General features: G+C 37.0%; 2 protein-coding genes across 3 annotated transcripts; one reads left to right on the top strand and one right to left on the bottom strand.

Annotated features, from left to right (window-relative positions):
- The first annotated feature begins 4,151 nt into the window (after positions 1-4,151).
- Positions 4,152-5,584, top strand: LOC107787289 (zinc finger protein ZAT5-like). The gene has a single exon (XM_016608836.2). It carries the CDS (start codon positions 4,334-4,336, stop codon positions 5,402-5,404), a length of 1,071 nt encoding a protein of 356 aa, XP_016464322.1. The 5' UTR covers positions 4,152-4,333; the 3' UTR covers positions 5,405-5,584.
- Positions 5,585-6,375: 791 nt separating this feature from the next.
- LOC107787287 (monocopper oxidase-like protein SKU5) lies at positions 6,376-9,826 on the bottom strand. Of its 2 annotated transcripts, none has more exons than XM_075225564.1 (8): positions 9,621-9,826; positions 8,989-9,098; positions 8,611-8,881; positions 8,182-8,314; positions 7,720-8,089; positions 7,269-7,637; positions 6,701-6,957; positions 6,376-6,609 (listed from the first exon to the last, which is right to left on the bottom strand). In XM_075225564.1, the coding sequence occupies exons 1-8, from the start codon at positions 9,759-9,761 to the stop codon at positions 6,545-6,547; spliced, it is 1,716 nt and encodes a 571-aa protein (XP_075081665.1). In that variant the 5' UTR covers positions 9,762-9,826; the 3' UTR covers positions 6,376-6,544. The 2 variants fall into 2 exon arrangements, with proteins under 2 accessions (XP_075081665.1, XP_075081666.1); XM_075225565.1 differs by having other exon boundaries at positions 8,989-9,121; positions 9,621-9,746.
- Between the last annotated feature and the right edge of the window lie 13,762 nt (positions 9,827-23,588).

Consider the following 23,588-nt stretch of genomic DNA (forward strand, 5'->3'; position numbering starts at 1 on the left):
CTAGTGAGCGCGAGTACCCAGTGTGAGTGATATGATGTATCCCGAGGGGCTATTGTTGTTTCATATTATTTCCCGAGTGGCTATTCTTTATCCATGTTTTGCTCAAGGGGCGGTTCTTGATTTATGTTATCCCGAGGGTCTGATTAAGAGTGATTGTGAGGTAGCCCGAGGGGTTGGTTCTGTTGATATTATGCCCGAGGGGCGGTTTATGGTACATGTTTTACCCGAGGGGCTATTTACGTTTCTATCATTTCTACTCACTGTTTTATCACTCGTTTGAAACTATTGAAAGTTGTTTTAAAAGGTTTTACTGAAACTGAGCTTGATTTACGAAGAAAATGATTTATGTATTGTTTTGGAAATGTACTGCATTTGCTGTAGCGTTATGACGTGGTATACGTGTTTTCTTACTGCTCAGCTTTCATTTACTTTTATTGCTTACTGAGTTGGCGTACTCACATTACTCCATGCACCTTGTGTGCAGATTTAGGTATTTCTCAACCCGGTAGCGGGTGTTGATTGCTCAGTGGGAGAGTCATCGGAGTTAGAAAGGTAGCTGCCCGACGTTCGCAGTCCTGCTCTTCTCCCTCTTGCCTTCCTTAGATTGTTTTCAGTATATTTTCAGACTCTTCGTTGTATTCAAACACTAGTAGATGCTCGTGACTTATGATACCTCGATGTCGGGCTTGTGTATTTATTCCGCATTTTTCATTTAGACTTACATTATGAGATATTTGATTAATTAAAGGCTTAAAAATGACTTTTATTGATTAATGGTTAATTCGGGAGTTGTGTCGGATGGCCTAATTTCACGATAGGCGTCATCACGACCGGATCGATTTTAGGGTCGTGACATCAATCCTGTAACCCTGGAATATGCCGAACTTAATAAATTTGATCCTAAGTGTCTATGTGTTCTATTGGCGTTCTTGGTCTCTTGCTTGCTTGTTAGTTTTCATAGTGATTTTAGTTACAATAATAACCACAATTATCTTCCTCACAACCACTTTAGCAAATAACTTGTCACTAGTTTAATTTAGATGATGGTTAATCATAAGTACTCGTGGGAACGGTACTTTTTTATCAATTTATTATTTGTCGATCGCATATACTTGCATGCGTGTTTGATCCCAACAGCTTCCTGGAAAAAACTACTTTTTTTAAGCTTTTGAAAAAATAGGTTATGCTATTGTTCAAAAGATTTTTTTTTTCTTCTAAAAGTTTGATCAAACACCTCAATTTTCTAAAATAAACACTTCTTTTAAAACAATATACTTTTGGTTTCTCAAGCCGAAAAGCTAGTAGTAGTGCTAACTCAACAATCTGTTTCAATTTAGAGATACGATTCCAAAACAATGAATAGTATATAAAAAGATTATGTCCTCTGCGGAAGATATAGTGTTGGAGAAGTGGTTTATAATTACAACAAGGGTTGGTTAAGGACATGAACTGAATCCTTTGCTTGTCACCCAAACCTACTTTCCTTACGTGCAATATACAAACACACAATTCAATGCTTTCATGACAAGAACTTGCCTTCTTTGCCCTTTGACTTTATTTCTCTTTGTTCTTGCTAAAAGAATATCTCTCTCTACATAGTTGTAGTAGGTTAGCAGTAACATCCCAAGCTTTAGACAGAGTCTCATATTGGCAAAACACAAGAGGGATGCTGGGTATATAAGTTAACAAGTCTTAGACCCTAGTGACGCGTTTTAAATCTGTGAGGGCCTAGGCCCAGAGCGGACAATATCACTAGCTGGCTGGGCTGTTACAGATGGTATCAGAGCCACTCTTATGTCAGCCATGCCGATGGTGGGTCAGAGTTCAACTGAGTTTAGGCAAATCCCGGTTAGGCAGGGTAAACCTCAATGCTGAGTCTAGGCAAATCCTATGCGGACGTTGAGTCCATAAGAGGGGGTATATGTAACACCCCAGGCTTTAGACAGAGTCCCATATCGGCAAAACACAAGAGGGATGCTGTGTATATAAGTTAACAAGTCTTAGACCCTAGTGACGCGTTTTAAATCCGTGAGTGCCTCGACCCGGAGCGGACAATATCACTAGCGGGCTGGGCTGATACATTAACATTGTATACATATTTACTTAAAAAAAACTAACACAATACCTATCACCAATGAATAAATGAGATGGATATTTTTATCTTTCCACCAAAATCTAAACCTAGTTCTCATTTTTCCCTTTTTGCCTTACACGTTCCCCCCCCCCCCCCACCCCGAAGAAAAGTTCGAGGCATCTGAATATTTTACAATTTTTTTGTTTTCTATCATTCTCTCTTCTTAATTTTTAGATAGTCTCTATAGAAATTAAGATTTGGATTCTTTAGATTTAGTGTGAATATTTTGGATTCATTATAATTTCTGCCAAGATTTTTGGAGTAAAAAGGACATGAAACAAACCCAGCAAAAAGCATTGGCATATGCTCGTCAATGGTGACACCAGCCGCAACCCGCAAGCATAAAACTGGTCAATCAATTAAAGACAAAACACAATCTCTTTTCTTAAAAGTATTTATGCATTTGAGCTAAATAATTTTCTCTCCTCCATTTTCCAGCACCTCTTTTCCTTGAAAATTATCTTTGAGAAAGAAAAAAACGAAGAGATAACAGAGAGGGGCGCCATTGACGAGGGAGAGAAGAAAAAAGAAGAGGAGAAGTGGGTTTAGTTTTTTGTAAAACGACAATAATGGCCCTCTTATTAATGTATGGTTTATTTGCTGGTGAGGGCATTTAAGTCAAAGTAAATATGTATACAATGTACAACCATGTAAGTAGGTTAGCAGATATATATATATATATATATATATATATATATATATATATATATTGATCCACTCATAGATTTTCTTCTAAATTAGCTAGAAATAACTATCATTAAGTGATCCTATCCCACAAATTTCTTTCTTAAAAAAAACTAAAAAGGTACTTTTAGCACCGTTACACAAGTTGTTGTTGTTGTTGATGCTTTACAAAATAAGATAGATTGATTACTTTTTTTTTTTTTTCCAATCTACCTTTATGTTCCACTTATTAGTGAAGTGTTAATTAAGTGAGATATTTTTGGAGAGATAAAGAGTAATATAGGTTAAATACTCTTATGATTAGGACTATTAAATATTTTTTTAAACAAAATATTAAAAAAAAAAACTTAAAAGAATAGACCGAATGAAATACTTTATTTCTCTGCCATTTCCTTTTTTAAGCCAAAAAATAACATTTTCTTTTTCATCCATGCAATTCAAGTACTCTAGCTAGACAGTTAAGAGTGATTAGTGGAACTATAATATTATTAGACAGCACTACCTTATCTCTTAGAAGGAGAATATGTTAACATTTCCCCCAGTGGAACTCAGTGTGATCCATACATGTGTCCTCCATCTAAATAAACAATCAACGGAACAAAATAATTGGCTCAGTAACAGCTATAAATTAAATTATTATATTAATTATTGTCAAGCTGGCCATGCACGAGAGGTGAGCTAGTAACTAAGAGATGACTTGCTAAGTAAAAGTTGAAATATTATAGTATATGAATTAATGGGAGGTTTTTAAGCACATGAAGCCAATCACTGATGAGATGCTTCTTAAGAGATTCAATTTGATCTCTATCTTAACTTCTTTTTTAACTTATTAATATGTCAGAGAAGCATTGGAGCAACATTAAAGTTATTTTCGTGTGATCTATAGGTTATAAATTTGAATGATGGAATCAGTCACTTATACTTGCTTCAGGGTAAGCTGCCTACCTTACTCATCTGGGGTGGGCCCTTTCCTAAACTTTGTGTGAACGCAAAATGATTCGTACACCGAACTGCCTTATTTTACTTATATTAATATGTCAAGTATAATGTATACATAAGTATTTTAATTCTTAAACTTCGTATACAAGTCAAATACAATAAGTAAAAAATAATCTCTCTCCTTTTCTCCACGTTTCTCTCATCATCTAAGTTTTGACACCCTCTTATAATTCTTCTCCCACTCATTTTTCTTTCTCCCAAATGATTGGAAGGTGGCCACTTTCAGTTAGTATATCAATCTAATTCAGTAAATATATTTAATAATTAATGGTGTCTGTCTCTTCTTTGACTTCTAAAAACCTTCATTTCACTATTTTGGTATATATGTATTCATAACCCTCCACTCTCCGTCCTCATCGCTTTCTCTAGTATTTCTCTATTCTCTTTCTTCTCTCTTTTGTTCTTTCACTCTCCCCCCCACCCTTTTAATCTTCCATTTCTTTTGGGGGGGGACTGGGGAGTTGTTGTTGTTTGTTAATTTCATGTTTTTAACATATTGGTGGTGGATGAAGATAGATGGAGACTCCTCAAGAAGAAGTGGTAGGGGTCTCTAAGGACCTCTCCCACATTGTTAAGGGCAAGCGCACTAAACGTCTTAGGCCTCAATCTCCCATCCCTTTCACCATCGCCGTGCATTCATCAACTGATGATGATGGCGGAGATGACATCATCAATAACAATAACAACAATAATATTAGTCAGCCGTCTGCCACTTCAACTGAAAACTTTCCTAATGACGATGTCCCCACCGAGGAAGAAGAAGAAACGGCCAAGTGTCTGATCCTCTTGTCCCAAGGCGGTCATCCTTCTTCTCGTCAGAGATTTATAGAGTCGCCACCTAGCAAATTGTTCGATCTTTTCAATGATGACATGGGGTTGTACCCAAGCAAATTCAACAGCAAAAGATACGTCGAGACGACTAATATTGGAAATGGTGCCAAGGCAGGGACATATGTGTACGAATGCAAGACATGTAATCGTACATTCCCATCATTCCAAGCCTTAGGTGGACACAGAGCAAGTCATAAAAAACCAAAACCACTAACCATTGAACCAAGAAAAACATTCTTCTATTTTTCAGACCAAGATGAACCCTCACCAACAAATTACAAGCATAACAACAACATCAACAAATTGTCACCATTATCTCCTCTTTCAACCCAATTCAGCAATTTTAATATGGAAAGTCCAAATAACAAATCTTCACCTAGAATCCACACATGTTCATATTGTGGTGCAGAATTTAACTCAGGACAAGCTTTAGGTGGTCACATGAGACGACATAGAGGGGGTGCTAATACATCTTTGTGTTTAAGTCCATTAAATACTAAAGCATTTTCCTTTGAAGACTCTCCAAATAATTTGAAGAAACCAAGAAATATTGGGTTGTCATTAGATCTTAATCTTCCAGCTCCAGAAGATCAAAATCATCAATCAAGAAATTTTCAGTATCCACCAAACTATCCTATTGCTATAGAGCAACAACAAGATCAGAAACAAACACAAAAGCAACAGCAACAGCAACAACAGGAACAAACAGCTCTTGTTTTGTCCACCACCCGACAACTGATTGATTGTCATTATTGACTATGGTTCAATTCCTTTTTTTTTCCTTCTCTCTCAACCCAAATTAAATTAATTTATACACGAACATTCACGATTAACGATGGACATTGTTAAAAGGTCAATGCGAGTCACCACCACTCTTTCATCTCCTATTGTTAAAACTTAAAAATTCTTTAAATATTTATTCCACAATTTCATACATTGCTAAGTGGAGTTGTACTAGTGAAGTTATATTGTCTGATAGCTTAGCTTTATTTATTGCATCTTAACAAAAATTGAAAATATTTATGAATTTAAGTTTTATACACAAGTGTAAAGATTGTTTATATCGGCGTAGTTTGACTAGAAGTACTTTTTTCTTACAAATGAACAGTTTTTCAGCTAATGACCGAACAACTATAAACATGTAAGACTTTAATTAATACTATGTGATAAAATGGTTTAATATATTATTTGCACGTTTTACCATTATAAGTTGTGCTACAGTGCTTCTCCCACTTTCTTCCTCAAACCATCTTGTATCTGCAACTCACTGGTTCGACTAATTCAAATTCATAATTGACATGCTCACTGAAGGGATAAAGCGTTAGCCAAAAGATTCTCTATTCTTACGACTGGTCTTGCTAAAGGTGAAAGTAAATCTAAGACCCTAGTTTAGGGTAATGTATCTCTATTCTCAACCATCTCACTACACCCATCGGTGTGGTAGTACCGCTACGGGTACTACTGTTACTGCTGCCTTTTACTAGGCATCTCGCACGTTGAATTGCAATGCAATAATGACTTGGTCAATGACAATCCATATGGTGACCCTAACTTGTTTGTAATCAAGACGTAATTGTTGTTCTTGTTATTTTTTAAGGATCTCTATCCCATTTTTCATTTTTGTTTGTAACTCTTATTTTCATTCATTAACGGAAATGAACCATTGAAATAAAACAGCAAACGAAAAGAAAACGACAGAAAAAGAGGAGCATTAACAACTTAGGTGAACTGGAAATTTGCAGTTTTATATAGCAAAAAGAATCAATTACAACAAAATTAAACAATGTTTAAGCCTCAAGCTTTTACTTTCAAATGTAAGTATTACTTTAGTCATGACATAAACATAGAATAATATAAATTAACATCATAAATCTTCACGTAATAATAGAACTCCTTTCACCATCCTGCTTGGGGAGCTGGAGCTGGACTTGGAACAGGTGAAAGAGAACTTTCAAACATCCCTATAACAACAACAACAAAATATGACTAAGTACAAGGATTTAATTATTTAAATGTGTGATGAAGCAAAGAACAACAGGAATTGGCACTGACCACACAAAAGAAGGTTTTGAGGTGGTTGTCTCTCCTTAGCAGGGTTAGGATTATCGTCGAAAACTCTAATAAAAAGTTCTTGTCCTAAGTACCAATTCTTTAAGTGCTGTGATCTCAAGTTCCACATTCCAGGATTGTCAAGAAAAACATATACTGCTGTCCATCTTCCAGGGTAAACTTGGACAGTGGAACGAACAACAGGATCGAAGATGTTGTACGTTTCACGAGCTGCTGGTGTCCAATCTCCATTCCCAAATCTGGAAAAAAGACAAGGTCATTACAAGCTCAAGTAATCAATCGTTAATACAGTCAAACCTCTCTATAACAGCCTCGCTTGTTCCAATATTTTCTTGGCCGCTATAGTAAAATGCTCTTATACAGGACATATGTTATAACATAAGATAAAAATTCGTTCCAAGAAAAACTTGGCTTTTATAGTGAATGATTGTTATATAAGGATGCTGTTATAGAGAGGTCTGACTGTATGTCTATTTCGTTTTGGCTAGCAAAGCCGGGATATTCTATGTTAATTTAAATTCTATAAAGGTGGAGATTGGATAAGGCTTACCCTACAACATAGAATCCGAAACCATCCAAATGCCAAGAATCCATAACATCAAGATCATTTTTGAAGACGATTTCTAGCCACCCTTTGTGGATTCCAGACACAACAGAAACTCCATAAGCTGCAGCGTCATTCACTGAGTGAGTGGGAAATCGATCTAATTGGTAGACACCAGATCCATTCACAAAGTAATCAGCAAGTTTTAATGGTGTCTCTGGTGTGAGATAGGATACGTTGTTGACTACATATCGCGGCCAACCATTAATTTCACCCTTTGAACCATGAAGGATAAAGGTTTGGGTCAATGTCACATTTGATACATTGAATGTTCCTTGTGGATTAGGCCTTGCAGCTCCAGTTGTCAGGTTCCACCTATAGTACGCATTAACAAGAACGACTACGCCTCAGTTTCATTTTAATTGGGGTCGGTTATAACGTTCAAAGAAATGCTTACGTGATAGATTTGGCTTGATTGACAGAAAATTCGATATCAAATGGATCAGGGCCGGAAGGGAGAGGACCACTAACTGTTGTTAAAGAATTGGCATAGTGCAGGATCCCTATTCCTTCAAGAGATTTGCTATCACTAGATTCATTACTTTTGTACATTTTAGGATTTGCTACCATGAAATAATCAGCTTCATTTTGATCAGCAGTAACGAGAACAGAATACGATTGGCCAACGTGCACATCGAGAGAGTCAAGTGTTATCTGATTAGTGTAAGACCCTTCTGTCTCAACCAAGACTATCTTGTGGTTTTGAATTCTGAAGTTAAAACTCATGACAGTTCCAACATTTGATATCCTGAATCTGTAAGTCATCCCTATATGCAAAACATGAAAGTAAAGGATCAGAGAAGGTGATGAGATTTCAGATTCTTGAATTCGAACAAGATAAACTTTTGTTCTGTTTTACCTTTTGATACGGTAAAAGACTCACGTCCCTTCGAAATTGAAAGCTCGTATGGTCCTTTACCATTCATCAGGATTGCATCAGGGACATCGAAGAGCTGACTAGATTCCCTGTCTTGTACAGAGGACCTAAGAGACTGCTTATTGCAAGACGCACGAGCAAAGAAAACTTTAGTTCATTAACGTGAAGGAAAAATCAATTCCAATCTAGAGTGTTGAATACTATATAATTAAGTAATAAATATGCGATCTCTCTAACAGCTCTAAGCATTTAGATGACATGATCATATAATTTAACATGGTATCAGAACATATATTCATGTGAGGGACATGTTAATGATATAATTAAATGAATAAAATGTACCTCTTTGACGGTTAACTTTTTAGATGAGATAGTCACATAATTCAACATAGAGACTATAGTGTTGATTACCTTGTAATCAGTACTGAACCAGTCGCCAATCAGGAGATCAAACTCAGCTTCTGGTTTTGGGAATGGAACAGCTATGACGTTGCGATTATTGACTCGAATTGGTCCATATCCTCCAGCAACCTTCTGAAAGTTGATTGAAGGGAAGTAGGTGAAAGTTCCAATTTGGTCCTTAGCCTGAAACACATATGTCCAGTTTGTTCCAGGTTCAATCGCACAGTTTGTGCCTGAAACTCCATCTTGCCATGAATTTAGCCTCTGTTGGATGCCATTCCTTTAGAAGAAGAAAAAAATAAACATTTTACTAGTCCTCAGGTTAATGACTCATTTCTTTCTTATTGATACCAAATTATAACTGGCACTAAGAACATATACACATACCATGTTATAAGCAAGGATTCATCCATGTTATTGAAGACATTCACATTTACAATATCATTAGTCGTCGCATTGATCAATGGTCCTGGAAACATCCCATTGATAGTGATAACCTGTAGCACGCGTTAACTTTCTTCTGTCACTCCAACAAGTCAATAGTCGGATACAGAAAAAAAAATCATTAGATGGTCCTTTAAATTCTAAACACTGACAGTAGAAAGAATATTTATACTATCAGCGCAATTTAACCAGCTATACTGTACTATTACTCTATTTTCAGGTTATATAGCATACTTGATATGCAGAGTTACCTGTTATTGTAGGTCAACTTAAGTAAAGTTCTTTATAATATTACTCTATTTTTAGGTTACATAGCATACTTGATCTATAGAGTTACCTGTTATTGTAGGTCAACTTAAGTAAAGTTCTTTATAATATTACTCTATTTTTAGGTTATATATATAGCATACTTGATAGGCAGAGTTACATGTCATTGTAGGTCAACTTAAACAAAAGTTCTTAATAGTCGGTGCACGAAACATAAACTTTTATCCAATGTTGTGAACAAGTCAAAAATAGTATACAAGGACTAGTGTAACAAACATATGTTGTGACAAGGGATCAAGAACACTTACAGACTGAGGAGATGACAAAGGATTGATAGTTGTATCAATGGAAACAATCCATTCATGATATATTTCAGTGCAAGTTACTCCACTAAGAAGCACAACAAGTAATATAACATAAACAAACAGTCCCTTAAGAAATGCCATCATATTGAAGGCACTAAAGAAACTATATATTCAGTTTTCTTTCTATGAATGTTATAGAAAGAGTGATTAATATTTTCCAGTGTATATAGCAAAGGGAATGATAGTGGTGAAGCTCTCTAAGAAAATGGACATGGATATTAGGCCAACTAGACAAGAGAATAAGCCAAAATCTGGAATAATGGAATGCCGGCAAAAACATGGAAAGAAGAAGTTGTACATTTGCCAGATTGCAAGGCCTAGTTAACTCCGTGGTTCCTAGAATAGAATGAAATATTCTAGCAAAATGGCCTTGACAAATTCAAGTCCTCCATATTATGAAAATTTAAATGTGATCTTTCATATATATTTTTAATTTGTAGCCTGCAATCGAGAAACTCCAGTAATTGAACATAGTTATACTATTCTCAATGTAGTGGCCAAAATTAACACGTGCCGACCACACCATTGATTAATTAGCTCGTTTAGGACTAACCTTCATAACATAAGCAGCGTACTTGGAACGAAGCAACGCTATAAGAGCCACTTCAGGACTAACTAGTAAATGAACGCCAGTTATCCACAAAGTTGTTGAACTAATATGGTATGATATTGTCCACTTTGAATAAACCTACACGGTTTTTTCCGCAAAGGTCATACACCATTAAGAATATCAAACCCCTTATAAGTAGATTTTTTTTCTTTAATGCTTTTCATGTGGATTTTGTTCACGCACACACAACAATCTACCCCTTAAAGTAAGTTCCACATGGCTCATCACCACTTATGAGCTAATTTGTAGATTAATTGTGTGCAGCCCACATGAATTCGAATATTTACAGTCACCGAAGTCCAGAGGAGAGGCTGTATATGCGTCTTTGAAGCTATGGGTCAGAGAGGTTGCACTTCAGATGCACTTAAGGCCAAATAGATTTGAAGTGCAACCAATGATTTCATGCACTTAAGGCCAAAAAATATGAAGTGAAAAAATTGCACTTCGGTGCACTCAAGGTCAAATAGGTATGAAGTGTAACCAATGGTTTCATGCACTTAATGTCAAAAAGTCTGAAGTGAAAAAATTGCACTTCAGATGCACTTAATGCCAAATAGGTTTAAAGTGTAAATTGCCTAGAAGCATAAATTTGTTCTTCGAATTTTAAAAATCCAATGATTTAGCACCTAAATCTACTCCCAATGAGCTCAAATTTGAAATATAACCTCCAAATATTTCATCAATTTGTTAAAACAACAATAAATCTAGCGAATTCATTTTGCAATTAAGAAAAAGAAGAAGAAGAAGAAACCCTAAGCAATAGTAAGAAATAAAGCGCCACAACAGCTCACCATTGCAAAAGATCGTAAACTACCTTAATAGAAGAAGAAAGTGAGTACAGATTAAATGGGGACAACCAAATAAGACGCCCTTTGCAATTTTTACTTCAAACTAAGAAAGGACAAATACTATGAGTATTTATTAGAGTATACTCGTAATAATAAGAATATATGTATATAGTGTATACGGGTAAAATCGAGCTCGTGGTGTATCCCGGCCTTCGACAAGATAAGCCAGGCTCTAGACATGATGACAAGGAGCCGACATCGAGGCGAAAGTCTCATCAAGTTGCAATTTGGGGGCATGACGCCTGCCCCCGAGAATATCGGGGTCAGAGTTCCGGATTTGTCTTGGCCTCGAACGGCTTAGGGGAACATTATCGGACAAGTAAACATAGCCAACGGAAGGCCGAAATATCCGTGACTAGACGAATATCATGGCAAGGATCTCAGCACGTATCGATAAGGAGCCGGGAATCAGTTAATCAGAAGATTTTTTACCTTTTATAGAGTTGTACCTAAGGTAAGACTCCCTACTATATAAAGGGGGTCTGATAATTCATGAAGTACATTGTAAAATGTGTTCCAAGGAAATATATTATTATTTTCTCTGTTATCTAGCTTTTTTCACATGTTCATCAGTGTTGATGATAGCGAGCCCAGATCGAGGGTGAATAATTTCACTAAGGCTAAAATTGTCTTATTCGTGTAGTTTGAATTCATTTTATCTCTACTTGTTCAATGTAATCCAATTTATAGCTTTGTATCAAATTAATTCGCTTATCTTTAAAACCACTTGCAAATTTAATTATTATCCGATTTTGAGGGTAAACAGTTTGGCGCCCACCGTGAGGATAAAGATAATAGTGGTTATTTGATACGAACCTTTATATCACACCCTAATTTACACTTGTTCTTTGGAATATCTTTGATTTTAGGTTAAAATTTGAAATGTCAAACTCTCAAGCTGCCCCTCTAAACGTGGATGATGAATCCGGTCACAATGGCGAGAACAACAATGTAGCACCTGGTAACGAGGTGCCCCCTATCGACCATAACGGAGTCCTGTCGCGCCCCCTTTTTCTCGCAAAATCGGGTTTATGACATTTTAGTTGGGACAACTCTTTCCTTTTGGAAAAGGGGTTTGCATTTTTGAAGAGTCGCCACCTAACGATTTAAGGTGTGTTAGTACACCTATAGGGTTCATTTATAACTACGTTTGGTAACCAGATACAGGGTAAGGGCTTGAAATTATCCCAAGGAGAAGGTGTTAGGCACCCCTCAGGATCCACTAGTGTGGTTCCCGGTCAAATAGTTTTTTGTGAATTTGTACAATTAGCAAATAAACAAGTATGACTCAAATAGTAGGGGATTTAAGTTTCAATACACAGGTATTTAAAAAGCAACAACAACAACGACCCAGTATAATCCCACAGGTGGGTTCTGGGGTGGTATTTGAAAAGCAATTAATGAAAAGCAAGATTTAAAAAAAAAGAATTACAATCTAAGCATATTTGTGAATGTAAAAGGGGAGGGGTTTCATAGGTTTATTTATAATATGGATCACATCAATGCAATACCCGATATGAAACTCCTCAAAGAGGGGCTACACGGGTATTAACGCACCAGTCATCATATCTATATCTACCTTTTTCCCAGCCATGAAGGTAATTAAAGCGAGGGTTGGTCTCGACCCCTATTGCATGTTGTTACCCGTCCCTTTCTATCAATTCCGGAGGAATTTAGGACTCATATCCTATAAAAGGGAGTTCTAGGCAGACCCTCAATAAAGGCAAAATACTAAGGCGACATATAATAAACAAGTAGGACTTCAATTAAGGAGAGCATGGAAGATAAATGAAAGGCTCAGATATACCTCCACACACAGTACACATAAATAGCATGACTCATACACAATTAAGGTCTGAATTCAAATCCTAAGCATGGTATTTAAGTAATAATAGCAGAGTTAGATTTATTACATTACTCATAGAAGAAGTCCTAATCAAGCTTGCCTACTGATTTAACATGCTAACAGTTAAACAAAGACGGTTCTGGTTTTTATTTAAGCTTATTACCTAAGGCTTGCCTAGGCGTAAAATAATATGCAGCAGTTACCAGAATTATTGAAATAGTTTGGAAGCTATTCTACCTAAAGCATGCTATTCTAAATGTTGCAAAGACATGCAGAGATTGTGACCAATTTCAATTAAACAGGATAATCAAACATGAGACTGTTTTATGTCCTTTTTCATGCATAAGTAGTTTAACTAGGTGTGACTGAGCAAGTGTGAATGAGATCCTAAAACAAGGTATGCACATATGAAGATGCAGAATGATTTCAGGATTTACAGAATTCTTAAACCATGGTTTCTAAATGCCTAAAGAGTTACAACATGATTTTAAGATGTAAAGGAGCAACATTTTATATTATTGTTGTTATTTAGCCTAAAACGGGATTTCTAAGTGGTAAAGGGATGCCAAATGAGATGCTAAAACAGTAAACCTAAGAACATGGTATCTAATGCATGATATGCTTTGAATGGGTTGATCTTACGCATGGATTCTAATGCACATATAGGAAATGTAATCCTAAGACATGGTTTCTACCCATTGATGTTGATAGCATATATAAATACCCTCCCCTTTTCACTAGCCAGCCCCAATACTTATTTACAACAGATTATTATAGACTAATATTGAAATGAATTACATAAGTGGAAAAGAAAAAATAAAAAGTTACACTATAGAGAGCCTGAAAACAGGCCCGGATTTCCAACAGCTGATTAGGACTTCCTCTCTGAGTTATATAATAAATCTAACTCCAATACCTCAAATGCCAAGAATGTTTCATAGCCTTTCTCATAACCGGGTGTGTTAGAGTTCTCTAAGGACCTTAAGGGATCCCGGGCAGTGCTTAGTGGTCTAAGAGTATAGTGAGAGTGCTTGACATAGTTTTGAAGAGTTTAAGTAAGAAAATAGTTTTAAAAAGTGCCACGCCCCGAACCATGGTCTGGGCGTAACACGACACTCAGTGCCTGACTGCATGTGACCGAGCGAACCAACTGTATGGTTGGATCCACATATGGTATAATATAAGCTAGAGGTAAATATAAAATATGATAATCTACTAAAGAGTTTGACTAAAATATCATAGATGCGGAAAATACTGAAAGGTTTGTAAGTATAAAAAAGTAGCCGACAAGGCTAACACATGAAAGCCTGTTAATGTCTGACTGATTGGGTTATAGTCTACAAAGCCTCTAAAGAATACTGAAAATGCTAACTATTTACTGGGACAAGGTCCCCGGTATAACTTATTAACTGAAATACTATAATGACTAAAACAAAAGAGAGATAAGGCCTCGAAAGACTAGGGATCACTAATAGCTGATACGAGATGTCCTAGCAAGCATAATCGTCAACCTGAAAATCGTTACCTGCATTGCGAGATGCAGGCCCCGGGCTAAAAGGGACGTCAATACATTTGAATTGTACTGGTATGTAAAACAACTGAAGAAAAGAACTATAAATACTAAAACTAAAACTGGACTGCTAGCCAATAAACTGATAACTGAACAAGGAAGCAAGGATATGAATACTCCCTCTTTTGAATGATGAACAACCTATTTATCTGATAAATTATGACCTCGGGCCAAATATATATATTTGTGCACAAGCTACGGCCTCAGGCCCAAGTATACATATACATAACTACGACGTCAGGCCCAAAAATGCATAAAGCATAAACTACGGCCTCAGGCCCAAACATGCATAAAGCATAAACTACGGCCTCAGGCCCAAATACCGGTGTTCAACATTCAGGAATTTAGAATCAGGAACTGAGAAACATACTGTAATACATGATACTAAAATAATGAGCCATACCGAGTTACATGATACTGGAATAGTGAATAGGATTAGACTGAGATGAATATTCATAATAAGTTGATTTGTCATAATTGAAACTCATAGAATCTCGAATGATTATGAAACTATGCCATCTAGAGAATAGAAGTTCTACTACTATTCAGGGAACTAAGGCATAGTTACTTTCAGAGGAAACTGGTAATGATCATAATGAATAGGACGTAGGGAGAATAATAGACATTCCCAAACGTAAAGAGTTAGCCTTACATACCTTAACTTCCTTCCCTTGAGCGTAATACAACGTTTGTCAACCCTTTCAACTTTAATCTATAGCAATACAAGTCAAAGGGATTCCATATTAGCTGTGATGCTCATGTTTTGGTCACTTAAGCATTTCATTAAACACTTGGTAAAAATAAAGCTTCATAGTCCTTATTAATGGTGTCTCTACACCCAGAAACCCATTCTCTTGTTCCTAGATAAATTCTAAAGTCTCAAATGATTATAATCACTATTATTCTTCATCACCCATAAGGTAAACAACGCCCTTAACCAATAATCAACACTCAACACCCCAACCCTATAATCGTTCATGCTTTTCTATCAAACCCATCAACTCATATCTCATGAACTAGGGTTTATAATCATTAAACCAATGCTAGAATCAATTAGAGCATGAAGATATTACCTTTTTGATGTTCAAACCCTTTGAATTCGAGTTCTAGGCTTCCTTCTCTCAACAATGATATCTCAATCGAATATCTAATGATATGGAGGGTTTAAGCATGTTAATAAGATGTTGGGAAATTGAAATTAACTTAGAATCACCATTAGAACTTACCTTGGGTGGTGGAGGGACCCTTAAGGAGTTAGGTTTTTGAGAGCTTTCCTTTCTAGAGCAAGTTTTTATATTTTGGGGTTGTGGAGGACGAACTAGGGCTAAACAATGACTTCCCAAGTGGGCCACCACGTCCCAGTAGGTGTGACTATGGTCCCGACCGCGGTAAATAGCTGGAGCACTGCCTCACGACCGCAGTCGCGGTAAAACGCGGTTGAACGTGGTGGTTACACACCATTCTGTAAAGCGGGCATAACCTTTTGCACAAAGCTCCGTTTGGGCTCCACAATATATCGTTGGAAAGATAGTTCAAAGGCCTACAACATTCATAATTTGAATTTTCATAAATTCCTTACACAGTTTCATTAAACACTGATAGAAGACAGACCTTCTGCAAACTTAGTCGATTTTGTCAAATCTTATGCACCTCACTTTCCATCTTGATTTTGTAACAACTATTTTCACCCATAATCATCCCAATGGTACTTCACATGTTCAAAATATATCCTTGTGACTCCTTTAACTCATTCATACCTAAGCCGAATTTATGGGGTATTACATTATCTCCCCCTTGGAATCATTCGTCCTCGAATGATGGTCCTGGCTGCAACTACGGCTATCTATGGACATTAAACGGGTGTGATGGAGATATGAGAATACTGAAATATCATGAATACGTGTATATCAAACTGAACGAGCACATGATCACTAAATACTAAGTTGAGTAAATACTGAAGGACATGGAGATTATAATATAAGACCTGAATGGAAAGGTTAACTACCTTCCAAATTTTCCTTTTGCTCTTCAAAGAGATAGGGATATCTGGACTTCATGTCCTCCTCGGCTTCCCATGTAGCCTCTTCAACCTTTTGATTCCTCCAAAGAACTTTTACTGAAGCAATTTCCTTAGTTCTGAGCTTGCGGATTTGGCGATCAAGAATAGCCACTGGAATTTCTTCGTAAGACCGGCTGTCTTTAACCCCTATAATCTCTGTAGGAACCACACGTGACGGGTCTCCCATGAATTTCTTCAACATGGACACATGAAACAATGGGTGTACAACAACTAGTTCTTGTGGCAATTCTAACTCATAAGCCACCTGTTTGATCGTTCGTAGGATTCTATATGGACCAATATAGCGGGGACTAAGCTTCCCCTTCTTCCAAAATCTCATAACGCCTTTCATGGGCGATACCGTCAGAAACACCCAATCATCAACTTGGAACTCTAAGTCTCTACGCCGCACGTCCGAATAGGACTTTTGGTGACTTTGAGCCGTCTTCAAATGCCTTTGTATAAAGTTGACTTTCTCCATAGCCTAATAGACCAAATCAGGTCCTAACAACTCCACTTCCTCGACTTCGAACCAACCAATTGGTGATCTACACCTTCGCCCATACAGAGCTTCGTACGGTGCCATCTTGATACTAGAGTGATAACTGTTATTATAAGCAAACTCAATGAGAGGTAGATGATCGTCCCAATTACCTTTAAAATCAATAACACACGCCCTCAACATATCCTCAAGAGTTTGAATGGTGTGTTCCGCCTGGTCATCTATCTGAGGATGAAAAGCGGTGCCGAGGTTCACCCTTGTTCCCAATCCCTTCTGAAAGGATTTCCAAAAGTTTGTTGTGAACTGAGCACCACGATCTGAGATAATGGACAAAGGAGTCCCATGCATTCGGACAATTTCTTTGATATAAGACATGATAATCTACTAAAAAGTCTGACTGAAATATCATAGATGCGGAAAATACTGAAAGGTCTGTAAGTATAAATAAGTAGCCGACAAGGCTAACACATGAAAGCCTTCTAATATCTGACTGACTGGGCTATAGTCTATGAAGCCTCTAAAGAATACTGAAAATGCTAACTGTTTACCGGGACAAGGTCCCCGGTATACCTTATTAACTGAAATACTATAATGACTAAAACAAAAGAGAGATAAGGCCCCAAAAGACTAGGGCTCACCAATAGCTGATACGAGATGTACTAGCAAGTAGAATCGTCAACCTGAAAATCATTACCTATAATGCGAGATGCAGTCCCCGGGAAAAAAGGGACGTCAGTACATTTGAAGTGAACTGGTATGTGAAACAACTAAAGAAAAGAACTATAAATACTGAATCTGAAACTAAACTGCTAGCTGATAAACTGATAACTGAACAAGGAAGTAAGGATATGAATACTCCCTCTTCTGAATAATGAACAACCTGTTTATCTGATAAACTATGGCCTCGGGCCCAATATATATATATATATGTGCACAAGCTACAACCTCAGGCCCAAGTATACGCATACATACCTACGGCCTCAGGCCCAAAAATGCATAAAGCATAAACTACGGCCTCAGGCCCAAACATGAATAAAGCATAAACTACGGCCTCAGGCACAAATACAGGTGTTCAACATTCAGGAATTTAGAATCACGAACTGAGAATCATACTGTAATACATGATACTGAAATAATGAGCCATACCGAGTTATATGATACTGGAATAGTGAATAGGATTAAACTGAGATGAGTATTCATAATAAGTTGATTTGTCATAACTGAAATTCATAGAATATCGAATGATTATGAAACTATGCCATCTAGAGAATAGAAGTTCTACTACTATTCAGGGAACTAAGGAATAGTTACTTTCTGAGGAAACTAGTAATGTTCATAATGAATAGGACGTAGGTGTCGCGCCCCCTTTTTCTCGCAAAATCGAGTTTATGACATTTGGAAGGACAACTTGTTCCTTTTTGGAACTGGGTTTTTGCATTTGAAGAGTTGCCACCTAATGATTAAGGTGCATTAGGACACTAATAGAGATTCAATTCTAACCAGAGATTGGGTAAAGGCTTGAAATTATCCCAAAGGGAAGGTGTTAGGCACCCCTCAGGATCCACTAGTGTGGTTCCCGACCAGACAGTTATTGTAAATTTGGGGTGAAATTAACATATAAGCAGATAAGGCTCAAATAAGAGGGAATTTAAATGCACAATAGTTTGAAAGAAAACAAAGTTTGAAAGAGCAATTAAAAGAGCTGATTTTAAATAAGGAGTTACAATGCTTAAAAAAAGAAGGGGGAAATAAAGAAAGGGGGTCCTAGGTTTACAAAAAATATGGATCACATCAATGCAATACCCGGTAATCACTCCTCAAAAGAGGGGATACACATGGAATTAGCACACCGGTCATCATATCCATATCTACCCTTCCCACCCTGTTAAGGTATTACAACGCGGATTGGTCTCGATTACTATTTCATGCTATTACCCGTCCCATTCCTATTAGTTCTGGAGGCACTTAGGACTACTATTCCTAAAGGGAGGGGATATTAGGCTGATTGGTTTCAAAGGATAAAAATCTAAGGCGACATACAAAAACAGATAATATGGCATATAAAGGGGAAGCATGTAAACAGACAAAAAGCTCATGTATACCTCCTTAAAACAAAAGCACATAACAAGCATGACTTGCACATACTTTTTAGGACTGATTTAAAGCACATAAAGACGAGGGAAGTTAATTGTTGCGGCAGATTAGTTTATTACATAACTCAGATAAGAAGTACGACTCAGGCCTGCCTGCTGGTTGTAACAATTAACAAAGGCGGATTCAATTTTACAGTTATTACTCTAAATCTTGCCTAAATGTTTAGACGGGGTCCTATAGGCATGATATCTACTTAATTCAGAAGGTGGTGAAATAGTGATAACTCAAAACGTTCTACTTGCAATCCTATAGGCATGCTTGCTAAACCTTATTTAAAATAAGGGAATTATTAAATAGAGGTTCAGAATAGACGAATTTAAATTAGACTAGTTCCAAATTCCATAGATGATGGTATCTACAATTACCGACTCTAATCCACATAGGGCATGATATCTAACATTGAATGTGAATGGAACAACTCAAATTTATTTAAGAACCCCTATAGGAATGATTTCTATGCGTTACTGATTTCAGCATGCTACTGGGTTATAACCAATTGGGCCCTAAAAACATGATATCTAAACGGTGACAAATGTGCAGAATTTTAGATAATCCCTATAAGCAGGTTATCTAGATGTGATGTAGAACAAGTAAGTCCTATAGACATTGTTTCTAAATGTAATGTGAATATGCAGCATTGGAGCAGTCCTATAGGCATTTTTTTTTATCATTGAGCATGCATAATTTCCCAACCCTTTTTTTTCACTAGCCAGCCCCAAATGTTCATTACAAATTATTACAAACCAGGAATAATAAATTACATCAGAAAAAGTACAAAGAAAAGTTACAACCAGAGGAAGCCTGATTCTTGACTTCCTCTTTGAGTTATGAGATAAACTAACTCAAAATACCATTGTCCAAAGCCTTTCTCAGCCTTGAGTGTGTCAGAGTTCCCTAAGGGCCTCAATAAGACCTCGGGCAGGTCTCACACCCATGTTTCATAACCAGAATAGAGATAAGTGCAGTGTTAAAATACCAGCCCTCATGTGTCCAAGTTTAGAGGGAGCTCATGGGTCCCAAGGCAAGGCTCACATGAGGGGGCAGAACTTAAGTCTAAGAAAAGAGTATAAGGTGTAGAAACTGAGTTCTAAGAACTGAGGGAATAAAGGAGAGGGAAAGGGTGAGGGGAGTCAGTCATTAACACTTCAAAGAATTGATAACTTCACACAAAGGGGCAGGGGATTGGGAATCCATTGCAAGGGGGGTTATATACTTAGGAATAGGTTAATTTTGGGCATGCACATCAATAAGAGAGTGTTGTCATGCTTGTAAATCAACCAGAACACACAACATATAAGGGAGGGGATATTAGGATGATTGGTTTCAAAGGATAAAAATCTAAGGCGACATACAAAAACAGATAATATGGCATATAAAAGGGAAGCATGTAAACAGACAAAAAGCTCATGTATTCCTCCTCAAAACAAAAGCACATAACTAGCATGACTTGCACATACCTTTTAGGTCTGATTTAAAGCACATAAAGATGAGGGAAGTAAATTGTTGAGGCAGATTAGTTTATTACATAACTCAGATAAGAAGTCTGACTCAGGCCTGCCTACTGGTTGTAACAATTAACAAAGGCGGATTCAATTTTACAGTTATTACACTAAATCTTGCCTAAGTGTTTAGACGGTGTCCTACATGCATGATATCTACTTAATTTAGAAGGTGGTAAAACAGTGATAACTCAAAACTTACTGCTTGCAATCCTATAGGCATGCTTGCTAAACCTTGTTGAAAATAAGGGAATTATTAAACAGAGGTTCAGAATAGACGAATTTAAATTAGACTAGTTCCAAATTCTGCAGATGATGGTATCTACTATTACTGACTCTAATCCACATGGGCATGATATCTAACATTGAATGTGAATGGAACGACTCAAATTTATTTAAAAACCCCTATAGGCATGATTTCTATGTGTTACTGATTTCAGCATGCTACTGGGTTATAACCAATTGGGCCCTAAAAACATGATATCTAAACGGTGACAAATTTGCAGAATTTTAGATAATCCCTATAGGCAGGTTATCTAGATGTGATGTAGAACAAGTAAGTCCTATAGACATGGTTTCTAAATGTAATGTGAATATGCAGAATTGGAGCAGTCCTATAGGCATGTTTTTTACCATTGAGCATGCATAATTTCCCAACCCTTTTTTTCACTAGCCAACCCCAAATGTTCATTACAAATTATTACAAACCAGGAATAATAAATTACATCAGAAAAAGTACAAAGAAAAGTTACAATCAGAGAAAGCCTGATTCTTGACTTCCTCTCTGAGTTATGAGATAAACTAACTCAAAATACCATTGATCCAAAGCCTTTCTCAACCTTGAGTGTGTCAGAGTTCCCTAAGGGCCTCAATAAGACCTCGGGCAGGTCTCACACCCATGTTTCAGAACCAAAATAGAGAGAAGTGCAGTGTAGAAATACCAGCCCTCATGTGTCCAAGTTCAGAGGGAGCTCATGAGTCCCAAGGCAAGGCTCACATGAAGGGGCAGAACTTAAGTCTAAGAAGAGAGTATAAGGTGCAGAAACTGAGTTCTAAGAACTGAGGGAATAAAGGAGAGGGAAAGGGTGAGGGGAGTCAGTCATTAACACTTCAAAGAATTGATAACTTCACACAAAGGGGCAGGGGATTGAGAATCCATTGCAAGGGGGGCTATATACTTAGGCATAGGTTAATTTTGGGCATGCACAGCAATAGAGAGTGTTGTCATGCTTGTAAATCAACCAGAACACACAACATATAAGGGAGGGGATATTAGGATGATTGGTTTCAAAGGATAAAAATCTAAGGCGACATACAAAAATAGATAATATGGCATATAAAAGGGAAGCATGTAATCAGACAAAAAGCTCATGTATACCTCCTCAAAACAAAAGCACATAACTAGCATGACTTGCACATACCTTTTAGGTCTGATTTAAAGCACATAAAGATGAGGGAAGTAAATTGTTGAGGCAGATTAATTTATTACATAACTCAGATAAGAAGTCTGAATCAGGCCTGCCTACTGGTTGTAACAATTAATAAAGGTGGATTCAATTTTACAGTTATTACACTAAATCTTGACTAAGTGTTTAGACGGGGACCTATAGGCATGATATCTACTTAATTCAGAAGGTGGTAAAACAGTGATAACTCAAAACTTACTGCTTGCAATCCTATAGGTATGCTTGCTAAACCTTGTTGAAAATAAGGGAATTATTAAACAGAGGTTCAAAATAGACGAATTTAAATTAGACTAGTTCCAAATTCTGCAGATGATGGTATCTACTATTACTGACTCTAATCCACAGGGGCATGATATCTAACATTGAATGTGAATGGACGACTCAAATTTATTTAAGAACCTCTATAGGCATGATTTCTATGCGTTACTGATTTCAGCATGCTATTGGGTTATAACCAATTGGGCCCTAAAATACATGATATCTAAACGGTGACAAATGTGCAGAATTTTAGATAATCCCTATAGGCAGGTTATCTAGATGTGATGTTAAACAAGTTAGTCCTATAGACATGGTTTCTAAATGTAATGTGAATATGCAGAATTGGAGCAGTCATATAGGCATGTTTTCTACTCTTGAGCATGCATAATTTCTCGATCCTTTTTTTTCACTAGCTAACCCCAAATGTTTAGTACAAATTATTACAAACTAGGAATAATAAATTACATCAGAAAAAGTACAAAGAAAAGTTACAACCAGAGGAAGCCTGATTCTTGACATCCTCTTTGAGTTATGAGATAAACCAACTCAAAATACCTTGATCCAAAGTCTTTCTCAGCCTTGAGTGTGTCAAAGTTCCCTAAGGGCCTCAATAGGACCCCATGCAATGCTCACACCCAAGTTTCATAACCAGAATAGGGACAAATGCAGTGTGGAAATACCAGCCCTCATGTGTCTAAGTTAGAGGGAGCTCATGGGTCCCAAGGCAAGGCTCACATGAGGGGGGTAGAACTTAAGTCTAAGAAGAGAGTAAAAGGTGCAGAAACTGAGTTCTAAGAACTGAGGGAATAAAGGAGAGGGAAAGGGTGAGGGGATTTAGCCATTAACACTTCAAAGAATTGATAACTTCACACATAGGGGCAAGGGATTGGGAATCCATTGCAAGGGGGCCTATATACTTTGGCATAGGTTAATTTTGGGCATGCACAACAATAGGGAGTGCTTTTATGCTTGTAAATCAACCAGAACACACAACATATAAGGGTAACATGGAGGTTATGATCCTAGGAGGATCTAGTTTGGGTCATGCTTAGCAATATTCAATGTTGTCATGCCCCAAACTAACCACAAGTATTAATCA

Source organism: Nicotiana tabacum, chromosome 11 (assembly GCF_000715075.1).
Source record: "Nicotiana tabacum cultivar K326 chromosome 11, ASM71507v2, whole genome shotgun sequence".
Taxonomy (NCBI): Eukaryota; Viridiplantae; Streptophyta; class Magnoliopsida; order Solanales; family Solanaceae; genus Nicotiana; species Nicotiana tabacum.